At 37.0% G+C, this 25,411-nt stretch overlaps 1 protein-coding gene across 2 annotated transcripts in view; it reads left to right on the forward strand.

Annotated features, from left to right (window-relative positions):
- CLTC (clathrin heavy chain) overlaps positions 1-25,411 on the forward strand; it is a 75,460-nt gene that overhangs the window by 35,277 nt on the left and 14,772 nt on the right. For both annotated transcript variants that reach the window (XM_001136053.7, XM_009432958.4), the window contains exons 6-18: positions 1,430-1,603; positions 5,971-6,168; positions 6,988-7,188; positions 9,359-9,511; positions 10,296-10,418; positions 11,610-11,747; positions 11,987-12,151; positions 12,304-12,484; positions 14,283-14,446; positions 19,131-19,256; positions 20,182-20,324; positions 22,444-22,678; positions 24,819-24,941. In XM_001136053.7, coding sequence (XP_001136053.1) covers positions 1,430-1,603; positions 5,971-6,168; positions 6,988-7,188; positions 9,359-9,511; positions 10,296-10,418; positions 11,610-11,747; positions 11,987-12,151; positions 12,304-12,484; positions 14,283-14,446; positions 19,131-19,256; positions 20,182-20,324; positions 22,444-22,678; positions 24,819-24,941 — 2,124 coding nt within the window. The remainder of the gene's footprint in view (positions 1-1,429; positions 1,604-5,970; positions 6,169-6,987; positions 7,189-9,358; positions 9,512-10,295; positions 10,419-11,609; positions 11,748-11,986; positions 12,152-12,303; positions 12,485-14,282; positions 14,447-19,130; positions 19,257-20,181; positions 20,325-22,443; positions 22,679-24,818; positions 24,942-25,411) is intronic.

A 25,411-nucleotide genomic window follows, 5' to 3' on the forward strand; every position in this document is an offset into this window, starting at 1 on the left:
GCCTCAGCCTCCCAAAGTGCTAAGATTACAGGCATGAGCCACTGCACCCAGCTGTGTATAACATTTTTCTTTTAGAGACGGAATCTCACTCTGTCGCCCAGGCTGGAGTGCAGTGGCACCATCTCGGCTCACTGCAACCTCCGCCTCCAGGGTCAAGCAATTCTCCTGCCTCAGCCTCCCCAGTAGCTGGGACTACAGGCGCACACTGCCATGCCTGGCTAATTTCTTCTGTATTTAGTAGAGACAGGGTTTCACTGTTTTGCCCAGGGTGGTCTCGAACTCCTGAGCTCAGGCAGTCCACCCACCTCGGCCTCCTAAAGTGCTAGGATTACAGGCATTAGCCACTGCACTTGGCCTATAACATTTTAAAAGAGAAAAAAACTGCTCATTTAGATAGTTACATAAATTCAAAAGTAGAATCGTTTTATTTCTCTTTGGCCTGCAAAACATTATCTCAATATGGCAAGTACCTAGAGTTTGACTTTGTCTGTGGTCGTTTTCTTAGATGTGAGAAAATGAGACTGGGATTACATTTGTAAGCCACTGCACCAGTGCACTTTCTGCATATCAGCAAGAAAGCTGTTAGGTTTTCTTATCATTCATGTGTTCACTGGAGTAGCACTTTAATTTCCTTCAAGAATTTTCCTTTGTATTCACAACTTGGCTAGGTCAAAAGGCCCACCATTCAGCCTATCTTGGCTTTGGACATGTCTTTTTCACTAAACTTAAAATTACTTCTAGCTTTCGATTTAAAAAGAGAGGTAGAACACATAGAGGCAATTGTAGTTATTATATTGGCCTAATATTGTTGTGTCTCAGGTAATAGGGAGGCCTGAGGAAAGGGAAAGAAACGGGAGAACAGCTGGTTGGTGGAGCAGTCAGAACACACACAATATTTATCAGTTCAGTTTGCTGTCTTATGTGGGTGCAGTTCATCACACCCCAAAATAATAGTTACATCAAAGATGACTGGCCACAGATCAACATAACAGATACAATAATGAAAAGGTTTGAAATATTGTGAGAATTAATGAAAATGTGACACAGAGACACTGAAGAGAGCACATGCTGTTGGAAAATAGTGCCAGTAGGCTTGCTCGATGCAGGGTTGCCATAAACCTTCCATTCGTAAAGATTCATCTGCACTGCAAAGTGCAGTAAAATGAGGTATGCCTGTAATACGTAAACTGTGCTATCTAAGTTTTGAATTGTCTTTCCTCTTATCAGTTTCATGTTATATAAGAGCTTGGGATATCCATATTTAAATGTGCTGTAAAAATGAAGGAAACTTTAAATATTAGCTTATAATTTTTCAAATAACCCTCTTGTTCTGGAATTTTACCATCTCTAAAATGGAATTAGACTGAATGTTTTTATTTTCTGTTTGTAGATTCATTATTTTACTAAAATGTTGATTTTCTTTCTGTAGATCAGTGAAAAGCATGATGTGGTGTTCTTGATAACCAAGTATGGTTATATCCACCTCTATGATCTTGAGACTGGTACCTGCATCTACATGAATAGAATCAGTGGAGAAACAATTTTTGTTACTGCACCTCATGAAGCCACAGCTGGAATAATTGGAGTAAACAGAAAGGGACAAGTAAGGAAACCTTGAAACTTAAGCAATAAAATAAGATAACCTGATGAGTTGGGAACAATCCTGTCCTTTTGAGAAATTACTCCCCAAGATAAAAAAAATAGAAAATAAACATATTACTGTTAGTTTTTTTCCAAAAAGTAAATAGTAACTTTGGATATTAGAAAATAATATATATCAAAGCACGATGTAAGCTGATAAAAAAGAAAAGAATATATACCTAAAAATAGAGATGTGTATGAATACAAAGTCTCTCTTTAATCCTGTCTCAGAGAAACTGGTTTATAGCCATCTAGGACTGTATAGATGCATTACTGTCAAAAGAAGTGATTCCCCATGCAAAGAAACAATTTAGGGTCATATTTGACAGACTATTCTTTTTAAGGAATTTTCTGTTATCTCCAAGGCAGAGCAATTATCAACTACAGGGAAAAGAATTCTACCTACATCCCTTTTCCTAGCTCCTTAATTAAGCATTACTATTACATGTTAGAAGGTCATATGTTTCAGTACCTCTTGTGGGATGCCTGGAAAGCTAATCAGTTTGGTAGGAAAAATATTATCCGTTCTAAATTTGTCATTTTGGAAAAACCTCTTCATACCATCTAGCAAGTGATTCTTTATCTGTCATCTTATTATTTTAATTTTTTTTTTTTTTTTTTCTTGAGATGGAGTCTTGCTCTGTCACCCAGGTTAGAGTGCAGTGGCATGATCTCAGCTCACTACAACCTCCACTTCCCGGGTTTAAGCAATTCTCCTGCCTCATCCTCCCAAGTAGCTGCAATTACAGGTGTGAGTCACTGCACCCGGCTAATTTCTGTATTTTTAGTAGAGGTGGGCTTTCACCATTTTGGCCAGGCTGGTCTCAAACTCCTGACGTTGTGATCCATCCGCCCCAGCCTCCCAAAGTGCTGGGATTACAGGCGTGAGTCACGGCGCACAGCCTATTTTAATATTAATAAGAATATTTTACCAGGAGGTATGTTAATTTTCTGAAAAATGGCTAAACATTTTAAAAATACTGTTACTGGTCTTGCCTTTTACTCATTTTCTTCCATATTAGTATTTTTCCCAGATAATAAGCAAAGGAAGTAGATAGATTTTGTTTCTCCTTCATTCAGTTAATTTTTGAAAAATGTTATGTATATGAAGAGACAATTCCTCTAGGGAAAGGGAGTGCATCCCTACCTACCCATGCCCCACCTTAACTCCAGACCTGGTTAGGTGCTTTTGCTCTGTACTCCTAGAACTTAGGGCTTTCTCCTCATAATACTTACCATACTTATTAAAATTGCTCGCTAAGCTGTTGCAGTCACTATTCATCATTAGAAAAAGGGATTGTCTTTAGTAAATTATATTTCTAGCACCAGTCAGTGTCTGGGACAAAAGCAGTTTTAAAAATTCAGTAGCTTTCAGATATTCAGTTATGAGTGTCTTGCTTAGAAAAATCAAGAATAAGGCTAGGCTCAGTGGCTCATACCTGTAATCCCAGCACTTTGGGAGGCCGACGCGGGCAGATTGCCTGAGCTCAGGAGTTCAAGACCAGCCTGGCCAACATGGTGAAACCCTGTCTCTACTAAAAATACAAAAAGTTAGCCGGCTGTGGTGGTGCATGCCTGTAATGCTAGCTACTCGGGAGGCTGAGGCAAGAGAATCACTTGAACCTGGGAGGCGGAGGTTACTATGAGCTGAGATCGCACCACTGTACTCTAGCCTGGATGACAGAGCAAGACTCTGTCTCAAAAAAAAAAAAAAAAAAAAAAAAAAGGAAAATCAAGAATATATTGGTCTTTTTTGGTGAACTAGATTAGTGATAATTTAATAATCATGAAGTTGTGAAGCCAGGGACTTTTTTTTAAAAACTCTTAATTAATTAAAAAAATAAAAAAAAAGACAGGGGCCGGGCACAGTGTCTCATGCCTGTAATCCCAGTACTTTGAGAGGCTGAGGTGGGTGGATCACCTGGGGTCAGGAGTTTGAGACCAGCCTGACCAATATGGTGAAACCTCATCTCTACTAAAAATACGAAAAAAATTAGCTGGGTGTGGTGGCAGGTGCCTGTCGTCCTAGCTACTTGGGAGGCTGAGACAGGAGAATTGCTGGAACCCATGAGGCAGAGGTTGCTGTGAGCCGATATTGTGCCATTGCACTCCAGCCTGGGTAACAGAGCGAGACTCCGTCTCAAAAAAAAAAAAAGAGAGAGAGCCAGGGTCTTGCTATGTTGCCTAGGCTGGTCTTGAACTCCTGGGCTCAAGCGATCCTCCTGCCTTGGCCTCCCAAAGTGCTAGGATTACAGGCATGAGCCACCACGCCTCGCCACTTTTTGTTTCTGCTGTTGTGCTGTTTTAAGATAGCGCTTAACCTTAAATAATTTCATGACACATTGTTGGTGTTCATAACTCTAATTCTGGGAACTTGTTGATTGTTACTTTCCCTTCCTCCCAAATTTTATGTGCCAGCTACTTTGAGTAAAGAGATGAGTATTTACAGTAACCTTAGGGCTTTCTTCTACTCTTTGCTAAAGTCTACCAACTTGGCATATTCCCTGAAGGAATGAGTAAGTGGCTTCTATGGGTTGAAAAAGCAAAATCAATTAAAGTGATATTATAGTCAACATCTGACTTAAATTCTTAACTTGATAGAACTGAGTACTTTAGAAGACACTGGAGCCTTTTCTGTTTCCTGTAGCAGATCTTACTAAGTACTGGTTGCTAGAAATCTGCTAGAACAGTCTTTAAGTATGATAACGATAAAACTGTGGATTCAGTATGTGGGGAAACCTAAGGTAAGATTTGAGTTAAGGTTGGGGCTCAGGAATGCAAATAACTATAAAGAAAGTAATTATTACTTCCTTTAAATAAGCCTTGAGGATGGAGGTCGGACCTATAGAAGTAAAATCTTGGAGGTTGAAATTTCTTCATTTTCCCTGAAAGGAGTAGTAGAATCGGCAGGGCAGACTGTTACCTATCTATCTATTTGGTTCACTGAGTTCTCAAGTATTTTTCAATTCTTACTGATTTGGGGACAGAAATTTCCTATATTCATTTATTCAACAAATTAAATACGTTTTATGCTATACTAATTGCATATTGCTAGTAATACAATTAAACAAAGACAAGCCCCCTTTCCTCATGTGAACAGTAACTGAGAAAAAATTATACAATTATATTAGGTTGAGAAGTGCTGTTGGGGTAATATGAGTAGTTTATAAGCTAGGGCATATGACTAGTTCTGCACTGGGGAAAGGGATGGATGGGTAGAGAAGGACTCCCTTTCTCTGTGGCAGTTGACAGTAGTTCAGCTTTTGGGGCAAGCCAGAAAATATTCTGTGTCATTGAGAGGTTTGAGGGTAGGTAATTTTCCAAACAAGCAATTAGAAATTGGCCTTTACTGATATTATTATTATTTTATTTTTATTTTATTTTTTTAATTAATTTTTTTTTTTTTGAGACAGAGTCTCCCTCTGTTGCCCAGGCTGGAGTGCAGTCGTGCCATCTCGGCTTACTGAAACCTCCGCCTCCTGGGTTCAAGCGATTCTCCTGCTTCATCCTCCCTAGTGACTACAGGCGCGTGCCACCATGCCCGGCTAATTTTTATATATTTTTTTTTAGTAGAGGTGGGGTTTTACCATGTAGGTCAGGCTGGTCTTGAACTCCTGACCTCATGATCCACCTGCCTTGGCCTCCCAAAGTGCTGGGATTACAGGCGTGAGCCACTGCACCCGGCCTATTTTTTCAAGCACCTACCATGTTCCTTGTATTATGTTAGCTGCTTGAGGATTCAGTGGTCCCTCCCTTCATTGAGTATATAATCTGCTCTCTAGGAATGAAAATGTAATTAACGAAAATTACCGAAAAATTCTTGTAAAGAAAAATCCTAAAATTAAAAGGAGTATACCTTAAACAACTTGCAAGTGAACCCTAAATGTCATTTAGATATCATAGCTTCTTCAGTGTCATTTTCTGTAGGTTATCAAGATTGAAGTCCTCAAGAAGTTTTAAATTATGTGGAGTTGTCTTTCAGAGCTCAATTAAGTGGGAATGTTAATTTTTGATGCTGACTGTGTTAAGAATGAATAGATGGTATCAAAGCAGTTAGTTTGGACAATGAAGTAAGTTATTTAGATTATAGAATAGCCATATTTTAGGAACCACATAATGGCCTAACACCCTATGACATTTGTTTTCAAATCTCCTTAATTTTTTTTCTCCTTGTCTTCCTTCCTTTCATTATTTTTTAATGGCAGCAAGAAAACAGCTGTCACAATTTCATTACCTTTGTGACTCAGTATTAACCTGTTCTAAACAGATTTGGTATCATTTGTATCCAAATGAACACATTGCAGCTACATTTTATTCTTTAAATTGCAGGTTCTGTCAGTGTGTGTGGAAGAAGAAAACATAATTCCTTACATCACCAATGTTCTACAAAATCCTGATTTGGCTCTGAGAATGGCTGTACGTAATAACTTAGCCGGTGCTGAAGAACTCTTTGCCCGGAAATTTAATGCTCTTTTTGCCCAGGGAAATTACTCGGAGGCAGCAAAGGTGGCTGCTAATGCACCAAAGGTAAAGAGTTATGAAAATGAAGTTGTCATGACATTAATCCATTGTTAATATTCTGTTTCTTATATTGCTAGAAAAGGAACCAGCTTCCTACAGATAAACTGTTTTTAGATTACATTTGGGTTACATTTTCCTTTAGTAGAATTCCTTGTCAATGCCTCTAGATTTGGTTAATTTTCTCTGGATTTGATTAGTTTTTTAAAACCCAGATTGTTAGAAGGATATGTGGGTCTAGCAAGCTTTTGATTTACACAGATGTAGTAATGTTTAGTCATTTAGGTGTTATACTGTTTGACCTCATAAATGATAGTTACTGATTTTATTTCCATAACTTGGACATGAAATACATACTGTCCAATTTTATAGTGGGTAGAGCTGTCAAAATTAGGCTGAATTTATTCTTATCACTTTTGATGTTAGTTTATGGTGGACTGAATTAACACCTTACATTCCTGACCAATATTCATTATGAAATTTGTACTTAATTTAATATGAACTTGGGATAATACTTAGCTATAACTGTTTTATGATTATAACTATTCTCTTACACACTGACATTGTAATTTAAGTTGATGTATTTTTGATTCTGGATAATTTTTTTTTTTTTCCAAATTCTGGATAATCTTATAACATTGAACCAGGGGTATGAAAGACAGTGACTAAATATTTACTCCAGATGATAAAGATTTGAAACTTCCTAACTTGATGTTAATAGATGGATTCATTTCTTTAAGATTGACCTAAGAGATTGATCTCTACAGGGTGTTTAGTGTGATGTTTGGATAACTTTCGAAGAGCGTTTAACATTTCTTCTTCTTAAAGGGAATTCTTCGTACTCCAGACACTATCCGTCGGTTCCAGAGTGTCCCAGCCCAGCCAGGTCAAACTTCTCCTCTACTTCAGTACTTTGGTATCCTTTTGGACCAGGGACAGCTCAACAAATACGAATCCTTAGAGCTTTGTAGGCCTGTACTTCAGCAAGGGCGAAAACAGCTTTTGGAGAAATGGTTAAAAGAAGATAAGGTACGTTAAATTATGTTGACATAATCTTGCTTTGGTTGCATTAAATATGATATTAGCAAGTTAAAATCATTTAGGCTGCACCACAATGTCTCCATTACTGCTGGTAGAAACAGAACAAAAACACACATTGCATAAGATGGATTCACTTATTTCCTTTTGAAAAAAATATATATTTTTTCGCCGGTCATGGTGGCTCAGGCCTGTAATCCCAGCACTTTGGGAGGCCGAGGTGGGTGGATCACTTGAGGTCGGGAGTTTGAGACCAGCCTGACCAACATGGAGAAACCCCGTCTCTACTAAAAATACAAAAATCAGCCGGGCGTGGTGGCAGGTGCCTGTAATCCCAGCTACTTGGGAGGCTGAGGCAGGAGAATCACTTGAACCCGGGAGGTAGAGGCTGCAGTGAGTTGAGATTGCATCACTGCACTCCAGCCTGGGTGACAGAACGAGACTCGGTCTTAAAAAAAAAAAAAGTTGGATCTTAGTAAGACAGGATGGCTGTCTAATTAGCAATGAGATACTGTTTCCCAGAGATTTCACAGAATGTTAGTTGGTGTTACATGGAAAAATATTTAACTTGGTTTCTTGAAATTTATTTAAATATGAACCTTTTCTAAATGTTAACTAGCTTTCTTTACTGTAGGTCTTCTCCATGCCTTTTATATTCACTCAGTACTTATTTCTCTTTACAGAGAGCATATAATGGTAGTATGTTTTCCTGAGCACATTATTCCTTATGTGGAATAGTGACTGAGAAACAGCCAAAGGATGTTGTTTGTTTCTAAGATAACAAACAAGTTTTAGCTGTCCATTAGTGTTAATTCCTTTCACACCACCACATAAAAAAGCCTTTCTCCTCAAAGTTGTAGTATGGAATTGCCATTGTCAAGAACTGAAGTAGTATTGTTTAAAGCACTCTGAAGAGTGAATAACATTTAATGTTATTATTCTTTCAGCGTTAGTATATGTTAGGACTGTTTTTATATTATTAATTCTAAGTCCTTGTTTCTTGACCCAGTTTCTGGCAATCTTGTAAGATACCAGAGAATACTACATCAGATTTGGGATACTTGGACAGGAGTCTCTGATGAAGAATAGCCACACTAGCGAGTATTTGAGGTCCATCCTAATTGATTAAAATAAGGCAGGGCTGAGTTTGGTGGCTTACGCCTGTAATCCCACTACTTTGGGAGGCTGAGGCAAAAGGATCACTTGATGCAAAGAGTTTGAGACCAGCCTAGGCAACACAAATTTTTTAAAAAGATAAGGGAGGGTGAGAACAGCCAAGGTAACTGAGTTGACCTACGTAACAGGGTGAAAGCTTTTTAGGTATCATTATCCTTTTCTGTGAACAGTCATATGGGACCATTTGTGGTATTAATAAAAGAGACATTAATCAACTATTCATTAGCATGTTCAGTTAAGATTATCGACTCTGATACAACTTTTTATTTTTAGCACTAAATATCATTTATAAGAGCTAGTCCCCAAAGTAGAAAATCAACTATAGTATGTAAACCAGAACTCTTAGGAAATGAATTTCCAGATTGGGCAGCTGAATGAGTAAGGCAGACTGAATAACACAGAAGACAGTATCTGCCTGTATACTACCTAAAAATTCTTAAGAGTGTCCTTCCTGCCCTATAAGCTTAAATCCAAGTCAAGAAGATAGTGGTGCTTAGATCCTTCAGACATATATAGGTTACACTGTGAGTTTAATAACTGTCCTTATGGTAAACCTCATCTGGCTCCTTCATTATCAAATTTTTAGTTGATAACATTACATTAAAAGTTGCTTTTTGTTTTTGAAAAATTGGGGCCATGTGATGTGAGTCTGATATCTGAATATTCTTAGTAGTTAGAAGTACAAGAGGTACAAGATTGTGCTTTAAAGTACTTAAATCCTTAACAAGGTAGTTGATAGTATCTATAAGATTGCAGTCTTGGTGAGCTTTTTATCGTTAAACAGGATTTGTGGAGAATTCTACTGAGACATTGCTGTGAACACAAGATTAAGAGTCTACCAACCACAACCCCTGCATATTTATAATATATTCTGTGAAACTAAGTACCTTTCATACTAGTTATTACTTATAGTGGACATAGTGTCAACTGCTCATTTCTAAAACAGTTCATGGATCACTAAACAATCTCTTTTTCCTTTGGACAGCTGGAATGTTCTGAAGAACTGGGTGATCTTGTGAAATCTGTGGACCCTACATTGGCACTTAGTGTGTACCTAAGGGCTAACGTCCCAAATAAAGTCATTCAGTGCTTTGCAGAAACAGGTCAAGTCCAAAAGATTGTTTTATATGCTAAAAAAGTGAGTTCAATGAAACACATTCTCAGCATGAATTCATTGAAGCATTGACAGAGAAATTAGCCTTTATTAACTCTTGATTACTTTAATAGTGAATTTCCTTTCATTTTGATTTACTTTGAAATGTATAAAAATTCTCTTACCCCTCATATCAAATTCATACTTGTTAAATTGAGAAAATTACTTTTGCATGGCTTATCAGAATTTCAGATAGCAGGCACATTTAACATGTTAGAACAAACTTTTGAAATATTCATTTATTGAAAATGGATAAGCCAGGCCAGGTGTGGTGGCTTGCGCCTGTAATCCCAGCACTTTGGGAGGCCAAGGCAGGCAGATCACTTGAACTCAGGAATTTGAGACCAGCCTGGGTAACATGGTGAAACCTTGTCTTTACTAAAAATACAAAAAAGTAGCCAGGCTTGGTGGTGTGTCTGTGGTCTTAGCTACTCAGGAGGCCAAGGTAGGAGGATCACTTGAGCCCAGGGGGCAGAGGTTTCAGTGAATCGAGATTGCACCTCTGCACTCCAGCTTCGATGACAAAGCAAGACCCTGTCTCAAAAAAAAAGAAAAGAAAAGAAAAGAAAATGGATAAGCCAGTTATAAAAATTGACAGATGTTTGTTCAAATATGTCATCACCAAGGTCTAACTGGGCACCTTAAATTGAAAATGAATTTGTGCTTTCACCAGTAGTTCTATATTAGTGAGATTTTATAGTAGAAAAAGTCTTTAAATGCTATAAAATTGAAACTTAGGAGCAGCGTTTAAGTCTTTGTTTGTTTATAGGTTGGATACACTCCAGATTGGATATTTCTGCTGAGAAATGTAATGCGAATCAGTCCAGATCAGGGACAGCAGTTTGCCCAAATGTTAGTTCAAGATGAAGAGCCTCTTGCTGACATCACACAGGTAATGTGATTAAAATATATTTTGTAGAAGCTGATTGAAATGGAGAGTGGGGGCCAGCCATGGTGGTTCACTTGGGAGTCCAAGGTGGGAGTATTGCTTGAGGCCAAGAATTCAAGACCAGTCTGGGCAACATTGTGAGACCCTGTAACTACAAAAAATTTAAAAATCAGCTGCATGTGGTGGCACATGCCTGTCGCCCCAGCTACTCGGGTGGCTGAAGTGGAGGGATAGCTTGAGCCTGGGAGGTCGAGGCTGCAGTAAGCTATGATCGTGCCATTGGACTCCAACCTGGGCAACAGAGTGAGACTCTCAAAAAGAAAAAAAGAAGGAAAACTTACAGTTTGTAGAAATTAAAGCTTTGTCACTCTATATGGATAAACCTCAAATGCCTTGCAATAAAAGCAAGTTGCAAAAGAATGGACAGTATGAAACCATCTGCATGTAGTTTTAATACATGCAAAACAAACATCTTATTTAGAGATGTATGTGTATTAAAAATATGAAAAATACATGGGGATGATAAAACAGGATAGTGGTTGCCACTGGGTGTGGGGAGAGGGAAGAGATGCATTTGTAAGTGTGAGTCAGAGTCCTTCATATTTATGCTATTGGTTTTCTAAAGTTCATAAAAATAAAGGTCTGTCAGGCTGGGCGCGGTGGCTCAGGCCTGTAGTCCCAGCACTTTGGGAGGCTGAGGTGGGCAGATCACCTGAGGTCAGGAGTTTGAGACCAGCTTAGCCAATATAGCGAAACCCTGTCTCTACTAAAAATAACAAAAAATTAGCTAGGTGTGGTGGCAGACGCCTGTAATCCCAGCTACTCAGGAGCTGAGGCAGGAGAATCGCTTGAACCCGGGAGGTGGAGGTTGCAGTGAGCTGAGATCGTGCCATTGCACTCCAGCCTGGGCAATAAGAGCGAAACTCTGCCTCAAAAAAATAAAATAAATAAATTAAATAAAATAAAGGTCTGTCGGTTCAGTTGTATTCTGCTGTTATGTAATATCTTGAAATATTTTGTAGTTGTTTTTATCAGAACTCAAAATAACTATGATCCCTAGAGGACAAAAATTTGTTCTTAAGTGTTTATATTGTCCAAATAAAATTCTCAGGTAAAGAAAGAGTTCATGCATAATTTTGTCTACATACTCTCCATAGTATCTTAAAACAATTTCTTTTAAATCTTTTTTTGTAGATTGTAGATGTCTTTATGGAATACAATCTAATTCAGCAGTGTACTGCATTCTTGCTTGATGCTCTGAAGAATAATCGCCCATCTGAAGGTCCTTTACAGACGCGGTTACTTGAGATGAACCTTATGCATGCGCCTCAAGTATGTGTTTTAATGCTTTTTAGGCATGTTTCCAACATTGTTTTAGTAATTGTGCAGTGCCTCTCAGATTGTTATGCAAAGCTACTGAGAGGCCTACTCCTTATTAAAGAAAATGTAGCTATTATAATATTCTTTTGTACTTTAACAGTTCACTATTAAACCTTAATCTGTAATACGGATATTGAATTACTCATATAAGTGGAGTGGACAATAAACTTGCCTTGTTTGTGGTTTTACAGGTTGCAGATGCTATTCTAGGCAATCAGATGTTCACACATTATGACCGGGCTCATATTGCTCAACTGTGTGAAAAGGCTGGCCTACTGCAGCGTGCATTAGAACATTTCACTGATTTATATGATATAAAACGTGCAGTGGTTCACACTCATCTTCTTAACCCTGAGGTATTTCAGTTTCTTACCTAATAGATGGTGTTAGTTGTGATTAATAGGTACACTGAAAATGTGTTTGTGGTACTAAATATTAATAATTTCATACCACCATGAGGTTCAACATTATTTCATTTATTCATTCATTCATTTATTTTGTCTTGTAGTGGTTAGTCAACTACTTTGGTTCCTTATCAGTAGAAGACTCCCTAGAATGTCTCAGAGCCATGCTGTCTGCCAACATCCGTCAGAATCTGCAGATTTGTGTTCAGGTGGCTTCTAAATATCATGAACAACTGTCAACTCAGTCTCTGATTGAACTTTTTGAATCTTTCAAGAGTTTTGAAGGTAATTAGGAGTTTTTGAGTTTTTAAAAAAAGTATTTAAGGTAGCCAAGAAGAGGTATGCTTATGATCAGGCTATTGGAAATTTTGTTTTTCTAAAAATTTGGTTCTATGGGACATTTTAATTTTTTAAGTTTTATTCAATATATGTCAAGGCCCTTTTATGTTGGATTCTAAGGATATGCAGTGAACAAGACCATCTGTTTGGATATTTTATAGATGAATTAAAGGTAGAATTTTAAGAGAAAAATATGTACTGGTGTTGAAATTGTATAAAATGAAAATACAGGTTGAGTGTCCCTAATCTGAAAATCCAAAATGCACCAAAGTCCAAAACTTTTTGAGCACCAACATAACGCTCAAAGGAAATGCTTGTTGGAGCATTTCAGAAATTGGATTTTCAGATTAGGGATGCTGATCAGGTAATTATAATGCGAATATTCCAAAGTTCAAAATCTGAAACACGTCTGGTCTCAAGTATTTTGGATAAGGGATACTCAATCTGTACTAATGATCAGGTATAATAAAATTTTATGCTTATATGTCTGACTCTTATAATAGCAGGTGATTCTCGCTAAGGGCATTTTGTGATTTGTTGCTATTTAGCAGGATTTCTTAACCTTAGTACTATAGACATTTAGGGCTGGATAATCATTGTAGAGGGGTGTTCCTGTACATGTGGAATATTTAGTAGAATATTCAGCAGCATTTCTGGTTTCTACCCACTAGATTCCAGTAGCGTCAGCTCCACCAGTTGTGACAACCAAAAATGTCTTCAGACATTGCCAGTGTCACCTGTGAGGAAAATCACCTCAGTTGAGAACCACTGCTATACAGGGTACTAACGTAATCACTGTTGGGTGTCTAAGTTCTGGTCCCCAATTGCCTTTCTCTCCTCTCTGTACTAGTAGTACTCTATTGAGAAGGGGTGAGAGAGTCTAGTAGTTTTCTTAATGTTTTCTTAATTTTCCCAGTTTCAAAATGTTAACTGTGCACTAAATTTACACTGTTTAGTACAGTCACTAGCCACATATAGTAGCTATTTACATTGAAAGTTATTAAAGTGAAATAAAATTTAATATTTAGTTATTCAGTCACTCTAGCCACATTTCAAGTGCTTAATAGCCACATGTGTTTAGTGGCTATTATATTGGAAGGCAAAGATAAGATTTTCATCATTGCAGAAAGTTCTTCTGGACAATACTGCACTAAATTCTTCCCAAATTATTTTGTGTGTTTCCTATAAATTGCATATTGAAAAACACCAGGTATTGGGGTCTTCATTTAAAATTTCCCATATAGGGGCACAGTGGTGTATGCCTTTAATAATCCCAGTGCTTTGGGAGGCTAAGTGCTTGGGGCCACAAATTCAAGACCAGCCTGGGTAGCATAGCAAGACACCATCTCTACAAAAATTTTCTTAAAAATTAGCCTGGCATGGTGGCATGCATCTGTAGTTCTAGCTACTTAGGAGATTGAGGTGGGAGGATTGCTTGAGCCCAGGAGTTTGAGGCTGCAGTGAGCTATGATCTTGCCACTGCACTCCAGCCTGGGTGACAGAGACCTGCCTCAATAAAAAAGAAAAAGGGAAACATTGGGTTGAATTGTCTATTCTTCAGGATTAAAGTGCAATCCATTTTACTGATCTGATTAATGGAATAATTAGTATTTTTATCGTGCTTTTTAAGCAACCAACTTATATTTGGGAGTATTCAATATAACAGTTTTTTAATTACATAAATGTTTTTCAGTCATTCTCAAAAGTGTGCCTATGCTTAATTGTAATTACTTGTTTCTTTAAGGTCTCTTTTATTTTCTGGGATCCATTGTTAACTTTAGCCAGGACCCAGATGTGCACTTTAAATATATTCAGGCAGCTTGCAAGACTGGGCAAATCAAAGAAGTAGAAAGAATCTGTAGAGAAAGCAACTGCTACGATCCTGAGCGAGTCAAGAATTTTCTTAAGGTAAGTGGTTTTGAGTAATGTGTTTTCTGGTTGGATTCCAGGTTAGCAGTTCTAGAAGGGTTTGGTCATAGTTCAAAAATATTTTTTCCCTAAATGTGAAGTTGTTAGCATTCTTAAGTTGTGTGCTGGATTATTTCTTCCAAACATAATATTCTGTGGTTTCCTTTGAAATATGGAAGGAAATTGGTGAGTAAGAATGACCATCTGTTTAAAAGAAGAAAAAAAAATAGCACTATTTCAAAGGAATTTCCTTTATTTTAATTTTGGATGGAAAAATTTAGAAAAGTGGTTGTATACTTTCAATGTCATTTTAGAATCATTTAGGCTTTTGAATATTAACATCAGCTTGCTCTTCATACCATTTTGAGGAGCCTCTATTGTAGGCAAAGGGATCTGTTGTCTAAGGAATGTATAGGTTTTACCTCTTTCATCAAGTTTGCTCAACTCTAGAAACTAAAATATTATTATTCATATATAATTCATAAAGGTAAGATCAAACAAAACGCTCAGCTTTGTGACACATTAAATCAGTTAGAGAGGAGTAAGGACCACCTGTGTTGCAGGGAGGAGTAATGGTTGAGAGATTCTGAACTCTAGAAGATCCCTAAGGGCAGTTAATTTTGTTTAATGTTTAACTTAGCTTTAGCTTTATTCTTGTAACTACCAGTTACTTTGTGATGGAAATAAAGCTTTAAAATTGATAGCTATCTATAAAAGACTAGGAAAACTACAGAACACTTAGATTACTGCTCTCTCACTGCCTATTATGTGTGTGTATGTACACTATATATATATATAATGATTCCTGAGACTTTATAGAAAGTTCTGAAGTATTTTTTGTCTTGGAAGAATTTTACATTACAAGTAAAACCAAAATGTTTTTGTAGAATACAGTACAGAAAGTAGGCTTTTCCTGCTCCCAGATTATCATCATTTGTGTGTGTGGTTGCATTGGCAGATTGTTCTTTTGAAGAATTTACTACCTGGGCTCTAGATTAAATAGCAAAACCCTTAGGGGTTTTAGTGTAATGAAGTAGTCAAAATGTTGAAACTGCTCTACATTTTAGATTAAAAGATACACTTTTCAAAAAAAGTATAGCTTTAAAATGTCTTGGCCATCATGAATATTCTGGGTAACCTAGCTGTGCTATGTTTGGACCAAAACTTTCTGGTGTCAAAAAACCCCTCCAAATGAGAAAGATTTGATACTCTGTGCTTGACTAGTGTACCCATACTACTGATTCACTTCCTTCTTTGAGTATCATTACTATTTCCTTTAAAAACAACAACAACAAAAAAAACTACTACTAGATTCTTTTGGGGGCAGGGGGTGTTGGGGTTTTTTTTTGTTTTTCTTTTTAAGCTTTTAAGTTCAGGGGTGCGTGGGCAGGTTTGTTATATGGGTAAACTGTGTCATGGGGGTTTGTTGTACAGATTGTTTCGTCATCCAGGTATTAAGCCTACAACCCATTAGTTATTTTTTCTGGGCCTTCAGTAGGCCCCAGTGTCTGTTGTTCCTCTCTGTGTCCATGTGTTCTCATCATTTATCTCCCACTTGCTAGTGAGAACATGCAGTATTTGGTTTTCTGTTTCTGTGTTAATACTACCAGATTCTTAAATGATTTCTTTTTGTTTTTATTGAGCCCTCAGCTTCTATGCTTAAATTGTAACTTCTTTAGCTTTGGATTTTAATATTTGAGTTATATATATATGGAAGGCAAAATGAAATTAGCTATTATTTAATTATCACATTTTTGAGCTTTAAAAAAATCCTCTAGTAAAGAAATGAAAAACAATCCTCTGGGTACTAGGATGGTACTGCCTTAGGTTTGCATAGCCCATGGGATCTAATCAGATGAAGATTTCCCCTCCACACTTGTGAACTGGGTACAAGCCTGATATAGTAGGGGTGTGGATGTGGATTATGAGCTTTTGAGTCAGTCAGACCTGTTTCAAATTCTACTTAGCCATTGTTTGTTCATTCAGTATATGTCTAGCTGTTACCTCAGGCAAGTTAATGAATATGCCTCAGCCTCAGTTTCTTCAACCATAAGCTATGTTTATTTATCAAGTACCTTGTATACTATAGATGTTTAGGCAGTAACTATTACTGATAAGTGATAAGCCTTGGAAAAAGGTGGAGTCAGCCTAAATGGGATTTCTGTCAGGCAAGTATTTATTTCTCTTTGATATCAATTTGTACTTGACTCTTTGAAGGAATTTACTTCCAGCCAGGATTAGAGGTGAATTTAGGGTCTTATGTCTACATAATTTGACATGGGAGCTCAATACTAAGATGCAACTATCACATTCATCCTCTGATGCCAGTGTTGAGAGTGAACATATTAGATTCCTTGTTAACCTCCAGTACAGGGTTATGATGCCTCTTATCACTGTTATTAAACTTAATTTTAGAGGTACTAGCTACATGATAATTTACTGGTGTTGTAAGTAAACCCTGTGTCATAAGAAAAATACCCTGACTCTGATCTTGAATATTCAAGTGCCAATTGTGTGTTAGCCACCAGGAATAAAGAGATTGGTAGAACATAACTTCTCCTTTAAGGTACCCTGTGAGCAGGATAAAATTGTGTCATTAGCATCATTTGGCTCATGCCCTAAGTTTGTAGAACTGTAAGCTCTCTGTAGAAAGCATATAACTGTTCATCAGACCCATGATCTGCTCCTTGCTACCTTTGATCTTATTTTCTACCTTTCTTTTTTTCTTTCTTTCCTGGTTTAGCTTCAACCACACTGGCCTGCTAGCTATTCCTGGAACTCCCCTAACCTTGTCCTGCCGAAGGGCCTTTGCTTGTGCCCTGTACTACTATTCTCTCATGACCTTCTTTCTCCTTTACCTTCTTTGGGTTTCTGATTGAATGTCAGAAGAGAGGATGTCTCAGGTTGCCTTGTGTAAAATAGAACCCATTCCTACCCCATTTTGCTTGTTTTTCTTTATAACACCACTATGAAACGTCTCCTCCCACTAGAATGTAAGTTCCTTGAGAGAATGGACTCTGCTTCCTTTGTTCCCTGCTGTATCTCCAGTACCTAAGAACAGAGTCTGATACTTGGGTACTCATAAATATTTGTTAAATGAACAAATTTATGTTGAAGAAAACCTCTGACTATGCTAATATAATTTCAAGTTTGATCTTAAAATCTTTAACCATTATAACTGGAGGTTAATTAAACATTTAGTAAGTAATTTAATATTATTAAAATGTTAACATTTCTACCATGTATAAAATCATGTGCAAATTTTAGCAATCAAGAAAATAACCTAGATTTTGTCTACTTTTTAAATCTGAAATTTTCTTTTGGAATACAGTTAGTATTCCACAAAAGTGGAATTATTTGCCACAGAAATTTTAACACCTATGCATGAAAACAGAATAAGTAATCCTAGATTATCTGTAAGAGATAAAGATAACAAAAATATTTTATATGTGTATAGGTAAGATGACTAGTGTGTTGATCCATACTTTTTTGATGTTCATTTAGTAGGAAAAACATGACATACTAAAATTTTTACATAGATAGATAGATGCAGACAGATTCTAGAAATGATTGTAACAGCTATTAGTGCAGAGTTTCCATGGTGTTAAACAATACTTATTTTAGAAAACCTTCCTTAATGTGGAAAATCTGCAGCTTTACAGACATTTTTATTTTTTAATTTAGGATGGCTATATTAAAATTAAGATTTACCTTGGTGTTCTTGGGACACTTCATAGACTAGTCTTCGTATTATTTATAATCGAGTAACTAATATCCCCTAGTCTCAGGAGCCATTTTATTCTAACCTTGAAAATAATGTTCTTAGTGGCCATCAATGGGGAAAGTTCTACCCTACTTAGTTCTGCTTCCCTAGTAGACTGTGTTAGAGGAATCATTTATTGAGGAATGTTTCACTGTGTATAAATGAATTCCTGATGGAAACTGTTGTTTTTTGTGCTCTACCTTATGTCTGTGGAATGTAACAGGACATGTATCAGGTAAATGCCCAGTACAGGTTTTACTTACCTGTCTATAACATCTTCTATGTCAGTCTATAAGTAGGATTGTAGTTTGGCATCTGTAATGGAATGATAAAAGCAGTTGGCAATTTAAAGATATCTTTTCTTTAAATGCTGGGGGTTTTTTTTGTAGGGGGTGGGTTTTCTTATGGCCACATGTGGTCACCATCATGCTGCTCCTTGTAGGCTTTGTTATAATAGAGTATTAGAGGCTGGTTGTATAGATTGGACGTGGGGAGGGATAGAAAATCATTAGTTTGAAACAAATGTAAGCCATTTATGCCATATGTTTGACAATGTGACTATAGTTATTAAGTTGATTTTAAATATGGTTGAAGTGTTATTACCAGTGAAAGTCCCAGTATGGTGAATTTATCATCTGAGAGCCACTGGCTCAGGTATCTTAATTTGTTACTCTTGTTTTTTTGTAAAGGGTGTGTATGGGAAAGACTTGGTATCTTGCTGTGTGAATCTAAGTATTGCTTAGTAAAAATTTACTGAAACTGGGATGTACACACTCAACTATTGGGACATTCTTTCTTTAATAGAAGAGCTATGTTTGTGTGAGCCTCTCTTGTTAGTGTAGAACAAATTCTCATATGTTACACAGATTTGATATCTCATAGAAGAAATTTAAAGGTTCCTTTTGTTTGTCTTTTTTTCAGGAAGCAAAACTAACAGATCAGCTACCACTTATCATTGTGTGTGATCGATTTGACTTTGTCCATGATTTGGTGCTCTATTTATATAGAAATAATCTTCAAAAGTATATAGAGATATATGTACAGAAGGTAAGTAATATGTAGGTAATGTAAAGGTATAATCTTACTATAGATTTTATTTCTCATATTCTGGAAATCCTTTTGAAACTCTGTGCTCAATAAGAGTGGTCTGCAGCTTTTAACGTGGGATTTTTTGTTTTTGTTTTTGTTTTGGAGACAGGGTCTTGCTCTGTCACCCATGCTGGAATACAGTGGCACAATCACAGCTCACTCTAACCTTAAACTCCTGGGCTCAAGCAGTCCTCCTGCCTTAGCCTCCAAGTATCTGGGACTGCAGGTGCATACTACCATGCCCAGCCTGCTTTTAATACTTTTTCCCCAGCAGAATCCTTTCTTGGAATAAAATTCTACGTGCTTCCCTAGCAAGCCGACTCAGGGAAGGGGGAAAAAAAAACATGCATGCCAAGTGTGTAAAATATAAGAATAGAACTGCTATTATTGAAAAAGTTGGGTGGCCTAGGGCCTTACTAACTTGATAGACCCTGAGGTATCCATGTAGACTCCAAAGCAGAGTTTTCAAACCATCTTAAATACAGATATTAGATACTTCACCTTCTAACTGTAGAAACAGGCAGTATTGCTATAATGGGAGCCTTTTTATTAGACAGTCTTGCATAGTCATCTTTGACTGTATCTTCTTTGGACTTATTTATCATATGGAACAATGTTTCGGTAACTAACCAAACCAGTAGAGACAGAATATAGTATATGTGCTTTCAATACTTATTAAACCATGAAGTCTTGTTTTTAGCTGGACTTCCTGCTAAATTCCTCTATCTAGTTGCAAATTTAGACCCTCAGTTTATTACTGAATTTAAAAACTGAACTTAAAGAAAAAAACTGAGCTTAAAAGCGATAGAGATAAATGCTTTTTTAAAATTCCTCTTTGCTTTTAATAACATAATAACATTCTTCTACTTCTTTTTAACCACAGGTGAATCCAAGTCGACTTCCTGTAGTTATTGGAGGATTACTTGATGTTGACTGTTCTGAAGATGTCATAAAAAACTTGATTCTTGTTGTAAGAGGTCAATTCTCTACTGATGAGCTTGTTGCTGAGGTTGAAAAAAGAAACAGGTGTAGTACCATTTTAACAGGGATAAGTTACTCTTTCTTAACATGGCAATAGATAAAAATATAGGTAGTCATTTGTTCCAAAGCTACTAAATAACACATGGAGAATAATTTCCTGAAGACACCTAACATAGAGGTGATAAGCTAGCTAATAGCACTGGGAAAAAAATCTGTTTTCTGAAACATTATAGCTGTCATAGGAGATCTGTTAACTTGGTTGATCATTTTTTTGGCATGTTTATAATGACAGCTATGTGGTTTGACTTTATATGTTTTTATATAAACTATGTACTAAGTCTCCTGTTTAGTTAGGTGTGATACCTGTGTATATAACAACTAATTCTGTACTGATCAATCGTGTGGTGTTTCCAACCTGAGAAAGCTGATTAAAAAAAACAGTGTGGTGTTTATTTAAGTGTGAGGCAAAAGAGTTCCCTGTGCAACTCTTGAGTTCAATTGATATTTAATTTATAGTACCTTAACATGATAATATGGATTTCCAATAGAATATAGTATAAGTGCTTCTAAAACTTACAGACTGTGAAGTCTTTTTTAGCTGGAACGTTCTGAGGAACTAGTGTTTAGGAAGTACTGATGTAAATGAGTTTGGTGAGGTGGTATGCTAGTGGGAAGTTCTGCTGTTTATGAGAAGAAATTAAGAAAGTCTGTGGGTTTCATTTTAACCTGAGTTGATATAGGTGATCTACTAATTATATTCTTAGAATTTATATTAGAATGTTTCAAACATGGAAAAATTTTGCATTTAAGGGTAATAGAGATATGCAGTTAATACTGACCTAAAGGTTTGAGCCTAGTTTCAAGTGATTTTATGTCATAACAATTTAACATTTAATAAGAGGTTCAGTTGAGTCTGAACCTATTGAATCTATTACCTGAAAATAATCTTACTGCATATTCCAAGCAAATGGCAGTTACAGTTAGATAATTTAGTCTTTAAGTGACAAATTATATTGTGAAAAGCTAGATTCACATCTAAGTCACTAGTCTAGACATGCCTCAGCTAATTTTTATTCCTTAAGTTGACATGGCGTATCTTGGATTGCACATGTTTATAGGAGCTGGATTTTTGCCTCTATTTATTAAAATTGTCTTCTCCCTAATGGGAGGGTTCATAATAACCATGTGAATTTGATATAGCCAAAATAACGAATAATGCTTTTTCTCTGGCTGCTTTTAATGTTTAAATCATTGGTAAAAGAGGCTTGGGCCAGGCGTAGTGGCTTGTGCCTGTAGTCCCAGCTTCTGGGGAAGCTAAGGTGAGAGGATTGCTTGAGCCCAGGAGGTCAGGGCTGCAGTGAGCCCTCCACTGCACTCCAGCTTGGGCAACAGAAGACCCTGGCTTTAAAATAAAAATAAAAGGAGGCATGGTCATCAGGACTATCGAAACAAGCTATAGTATAGCAAAACTGTGCTCCTTGATGGAGTGTTTATATGACAGCTGCAACTATTAAACCCAGAGCTTCTAAAGCTATCAGATTTTATTCCCAATATGTATTTAGGGTTTGGCTGTAGGTAATGCTGTATGTTAATTGTGTTAAAGCTGAAAGAACTCTCAGATAATCTGGCCTATGTAATAGCACATCCCCATCCTATCCACAAACAAAATTTTCTGAAGTCTAGATATTTTGTGTGTTATAAAGAAAGGACACTGTATGAATCTCTAATCTTTTATTCAGATATAAGCAAGTAAGTATATCATATAGCAGATAAACCTGGGAGCGTGAAAAATAGCCTTATATACCTTCTTTTTATTCTTGGACAACTCAATCATATTTTGAGTCTTAATTTCCCAATTTATAATAGGATCACTGATAATTAAAATTAATGTAAAGCCAGGTACAGTGGCTTGCACCTATAGTACCAGCTACTCGGGAGGCTGAGGTACTAGGATCACTTGAGCCCAAGGCTGTAGTGCACAATGATTGTGGCTGTGAATAGCCACTGCACTTCAGCCTGGGCAATGTAGCAATACTCGGGGGGGGGGGAAAAAAGTATGTGAAAGCACATTATAGACCATAAGGTATTTACATAGTTAGCATGTCAAGAGTGTGTTATTTATAATACAGTATGTGTGTGTGAGGTTTTTTTCCTTTTTTCCTAGATTGAAACTGCTTCTGCCTTGGCTAGAGGCCAGAATTCATGAGGGCTGTGAGGAGCCTGCTACTCACAATGCCTTAGCCAAAATCTACATAGACAGTAATAACAACCCGGAGAGATTTCTTCGTGAAAATCCCTACTATGACAGTCGCGTTGTTGGAAAGTATTGTGAGAAGAGAGATCCACATCTAGCCTGTGTTGCTTATGAACGTGGCCAATGTGATCTGGAACTTATTAATGTGAGTACTGCTAGCTGAATATGTAAAGAAGCTGCATTTTAAAAAACCTGTTACATGAGAGTTTCAGGGTAATTTTAGGTAATATGGGACATTTGGGGACGGTGGGTGCTTTTTTAAAACTTTATTTGGAAATAATTGTGAATCTGAAAGTGGCCAAATAGTGCATAAAGTCTATATACCCTTTATTCTGATTGACTTGCTAATGTTTTAACCCCACTAGCCTTACCATTTGTGTTCTCACACTCTTACACTCAGGCACACCATTCATACATATGTGTATACACACACATACTATTTTTTAACCACGTGGGAATAAGTTGAATGCATCATGGCCTTATACCCCTTCCGAGTATATGGCCTAAGAATAAGGATGTTCTCTTTCATTAACCACATGAAAGATACCAGCTTCAGTCAGTTTGACATTGATAGGATACCTTTAAAAATCTGTTCTATTCTAGTTTTGTCAGTTACCCAGTGATGTCCTTTGTAGCAGTTTTTTCCCCTGTAGTCTAAGGTCATATATGGCATGTAGTTTTCATGTCTTTAGTCTCCTGTACTTTGGAATGGTTCTTCAGTCTTTTGTTTTTTATGACGCTGATATCTTTGTAAACAATAGTTGCTTTTTCTATTTGTAACTATTTTATATAGGTGAAATTTAAAGCAACGTCAAATTAACCATTTTAAAGTGAACAATTCAGTGGCATTCAGTATACTCACAATGTTATATAATCACCTTTATCTAGTTACAAGTTTTCATCACTTCAAAAGGAAACCCTGTATTAATTAAACAGTTCCTCCACATACCCCCTCCTCCCAGCCCCTGACAACCACCAGACTATACTGTCTCTATGGATTTGCCTATTCTCTATATTTCATCTAAATGTAAAGTCTCTTTTTAAAAAATAGAATGTGTCTCACTTTGAGTTCCTCTGATGGTTCCCGATGATTAGATTTAGATTATACATTTCCACCCAGAGTACTGCTTCAGTGGTGGTTTGTTTTTCTCTTGGTATTATATCCGGAAGCACGCGGTGTTCATTTGTCCCCTTTGTCAGTTTTTATCAAGTTGTAACATGTCTTTATTATATAATTATTACCCTCTCCCTTAATTTAGCATCTGTTGATTCTTGCTTAAACCATTCTTAATGTGTTGGTTGCAAAATGAAAATTTTTCAAACTCCAGCAGTTTCTCCACATTTGTCAGTTAGCACTCATGCATTCATGAACTCTTGGATTTTATTCGATGGGCTACAATTCACTACTATTTATTTTGATGCTCAAATTGTCCCAGTTTTGACTGGTGAGAACCTCTTCAGTCTGTGTCTTTGTGTCATGGGCTCATTGTTCTTTGAGCACTAACTTATTTTCTGGCACACAATACACCAAGCTCATTTTGTACCTTCAGCAGCCCTGGAGTCAGTCATTTCCCTAGGGAACCTTTTACTGGGGCATTAGAAACCAAGATCTGGGCCAGGTGAGTGGCTCACTCCTAGAATCCCAGCACTTTGGGAGGCCGAGGCAGGAGGATCACTTGAGCCCAGGAGTTTGAAACCAGCCTGGGCAACATAGCGAGCCCCCCGTCTCTACAAAAAATTACATGATTAGCTGGGGGAGGTGCCATGCACTTGGTTTCGAGCTACCCAGAAAGCTGAGGCAGGAGGATCACTTGAGCCCAGGAGGTCAATGTTGCAGTGAGCTATGATTGCAACACTGCACTCTCCAACCTTGACAACAGAGCAAGACTCCTACTTTCTGAAAATATTAGAAGTCAAGATCTGAGCTTTAGTGTATTTGCTTCTAAGATCTTTCAGTGGTCAGGGCTTAGTTACATTTATGTACATACATATGCTCATTTATGTACATGTGCATATACGCATGGAAAAATAAACACACAAGAACAGCTAGTAAAACACTGAAAACTGTAAAAGTGGACTAGTCCTACCAGATGTTGAACTGTGTATTACAAAGTCTATATAATTAAAACAGTATATTACTGGTACATGAATCAAAGTCCAAAACTAGATCCAATATCAGTAAGATTATCAATAAACATAGTTTAAAAGATAGGAAATACCCTCTAAAATGCTATAAAAAGTCTTTTACTTTTTACCTTGAAGTTAATCTATCATATCTTCTTTAGGTTTGCAATGAGAATTCCCTCTTCAAAAGTCTTTCTCGCTACCTGGTACGTCGAAAGGATCCAGAATTGTGGGGCAGCGTGCTGCTGGAAAGCAATCCTTACAGGAGACCCCTAATTGACCAGGTAACATTGGCAAATGTGTTTATGGCTGTCAGTAAAAATTATACATTTTTAACTATGAATACAATCCTTTCCCTCATCATGTACTCAAATGGATCATATTTAACTATGAGAGAAAGCAGTACAAAGTAGAAGAAAATTAAAATTTATATACATTCAATTTACATTCATTTGTATATAATGAATGTAAATTGATTATATACATTATATACAAATGAATGTACATTTATATAAGTATAAATATGTATATAACATATACATTAAGAAAAATAGCCATGTGCGGTGGCTCACGCCTGTAATTCCAGCACTTTGGGAGGCCGAGGTGGGTGGATCACCTGAAGTCAGGAGTTCGAGACCAGCCTGGCCAACGTAGTAAAACCCCATCTCTACTAAAAATACAAAAATTAGCCAGGTGCATGTAATCCCAGCTACTCGGCAGGAAAATCGCTTGAACCCGGGAGGCGGAGGTTGCA

Source organism: Pan troglodytes, chromosome 19 (genome assembly GCF_028858775.2).
Source record: "Pan troglodytes isolate AG18354 chromosome 19, NHGRI_mPanTro3-v2.0_pri, whole genome shotgun sequence".
NCBI lineage: Eukaryota > Metazoa > Chordata > Mammalia > Primates > Hominidae > Pan > Pan troglodytes.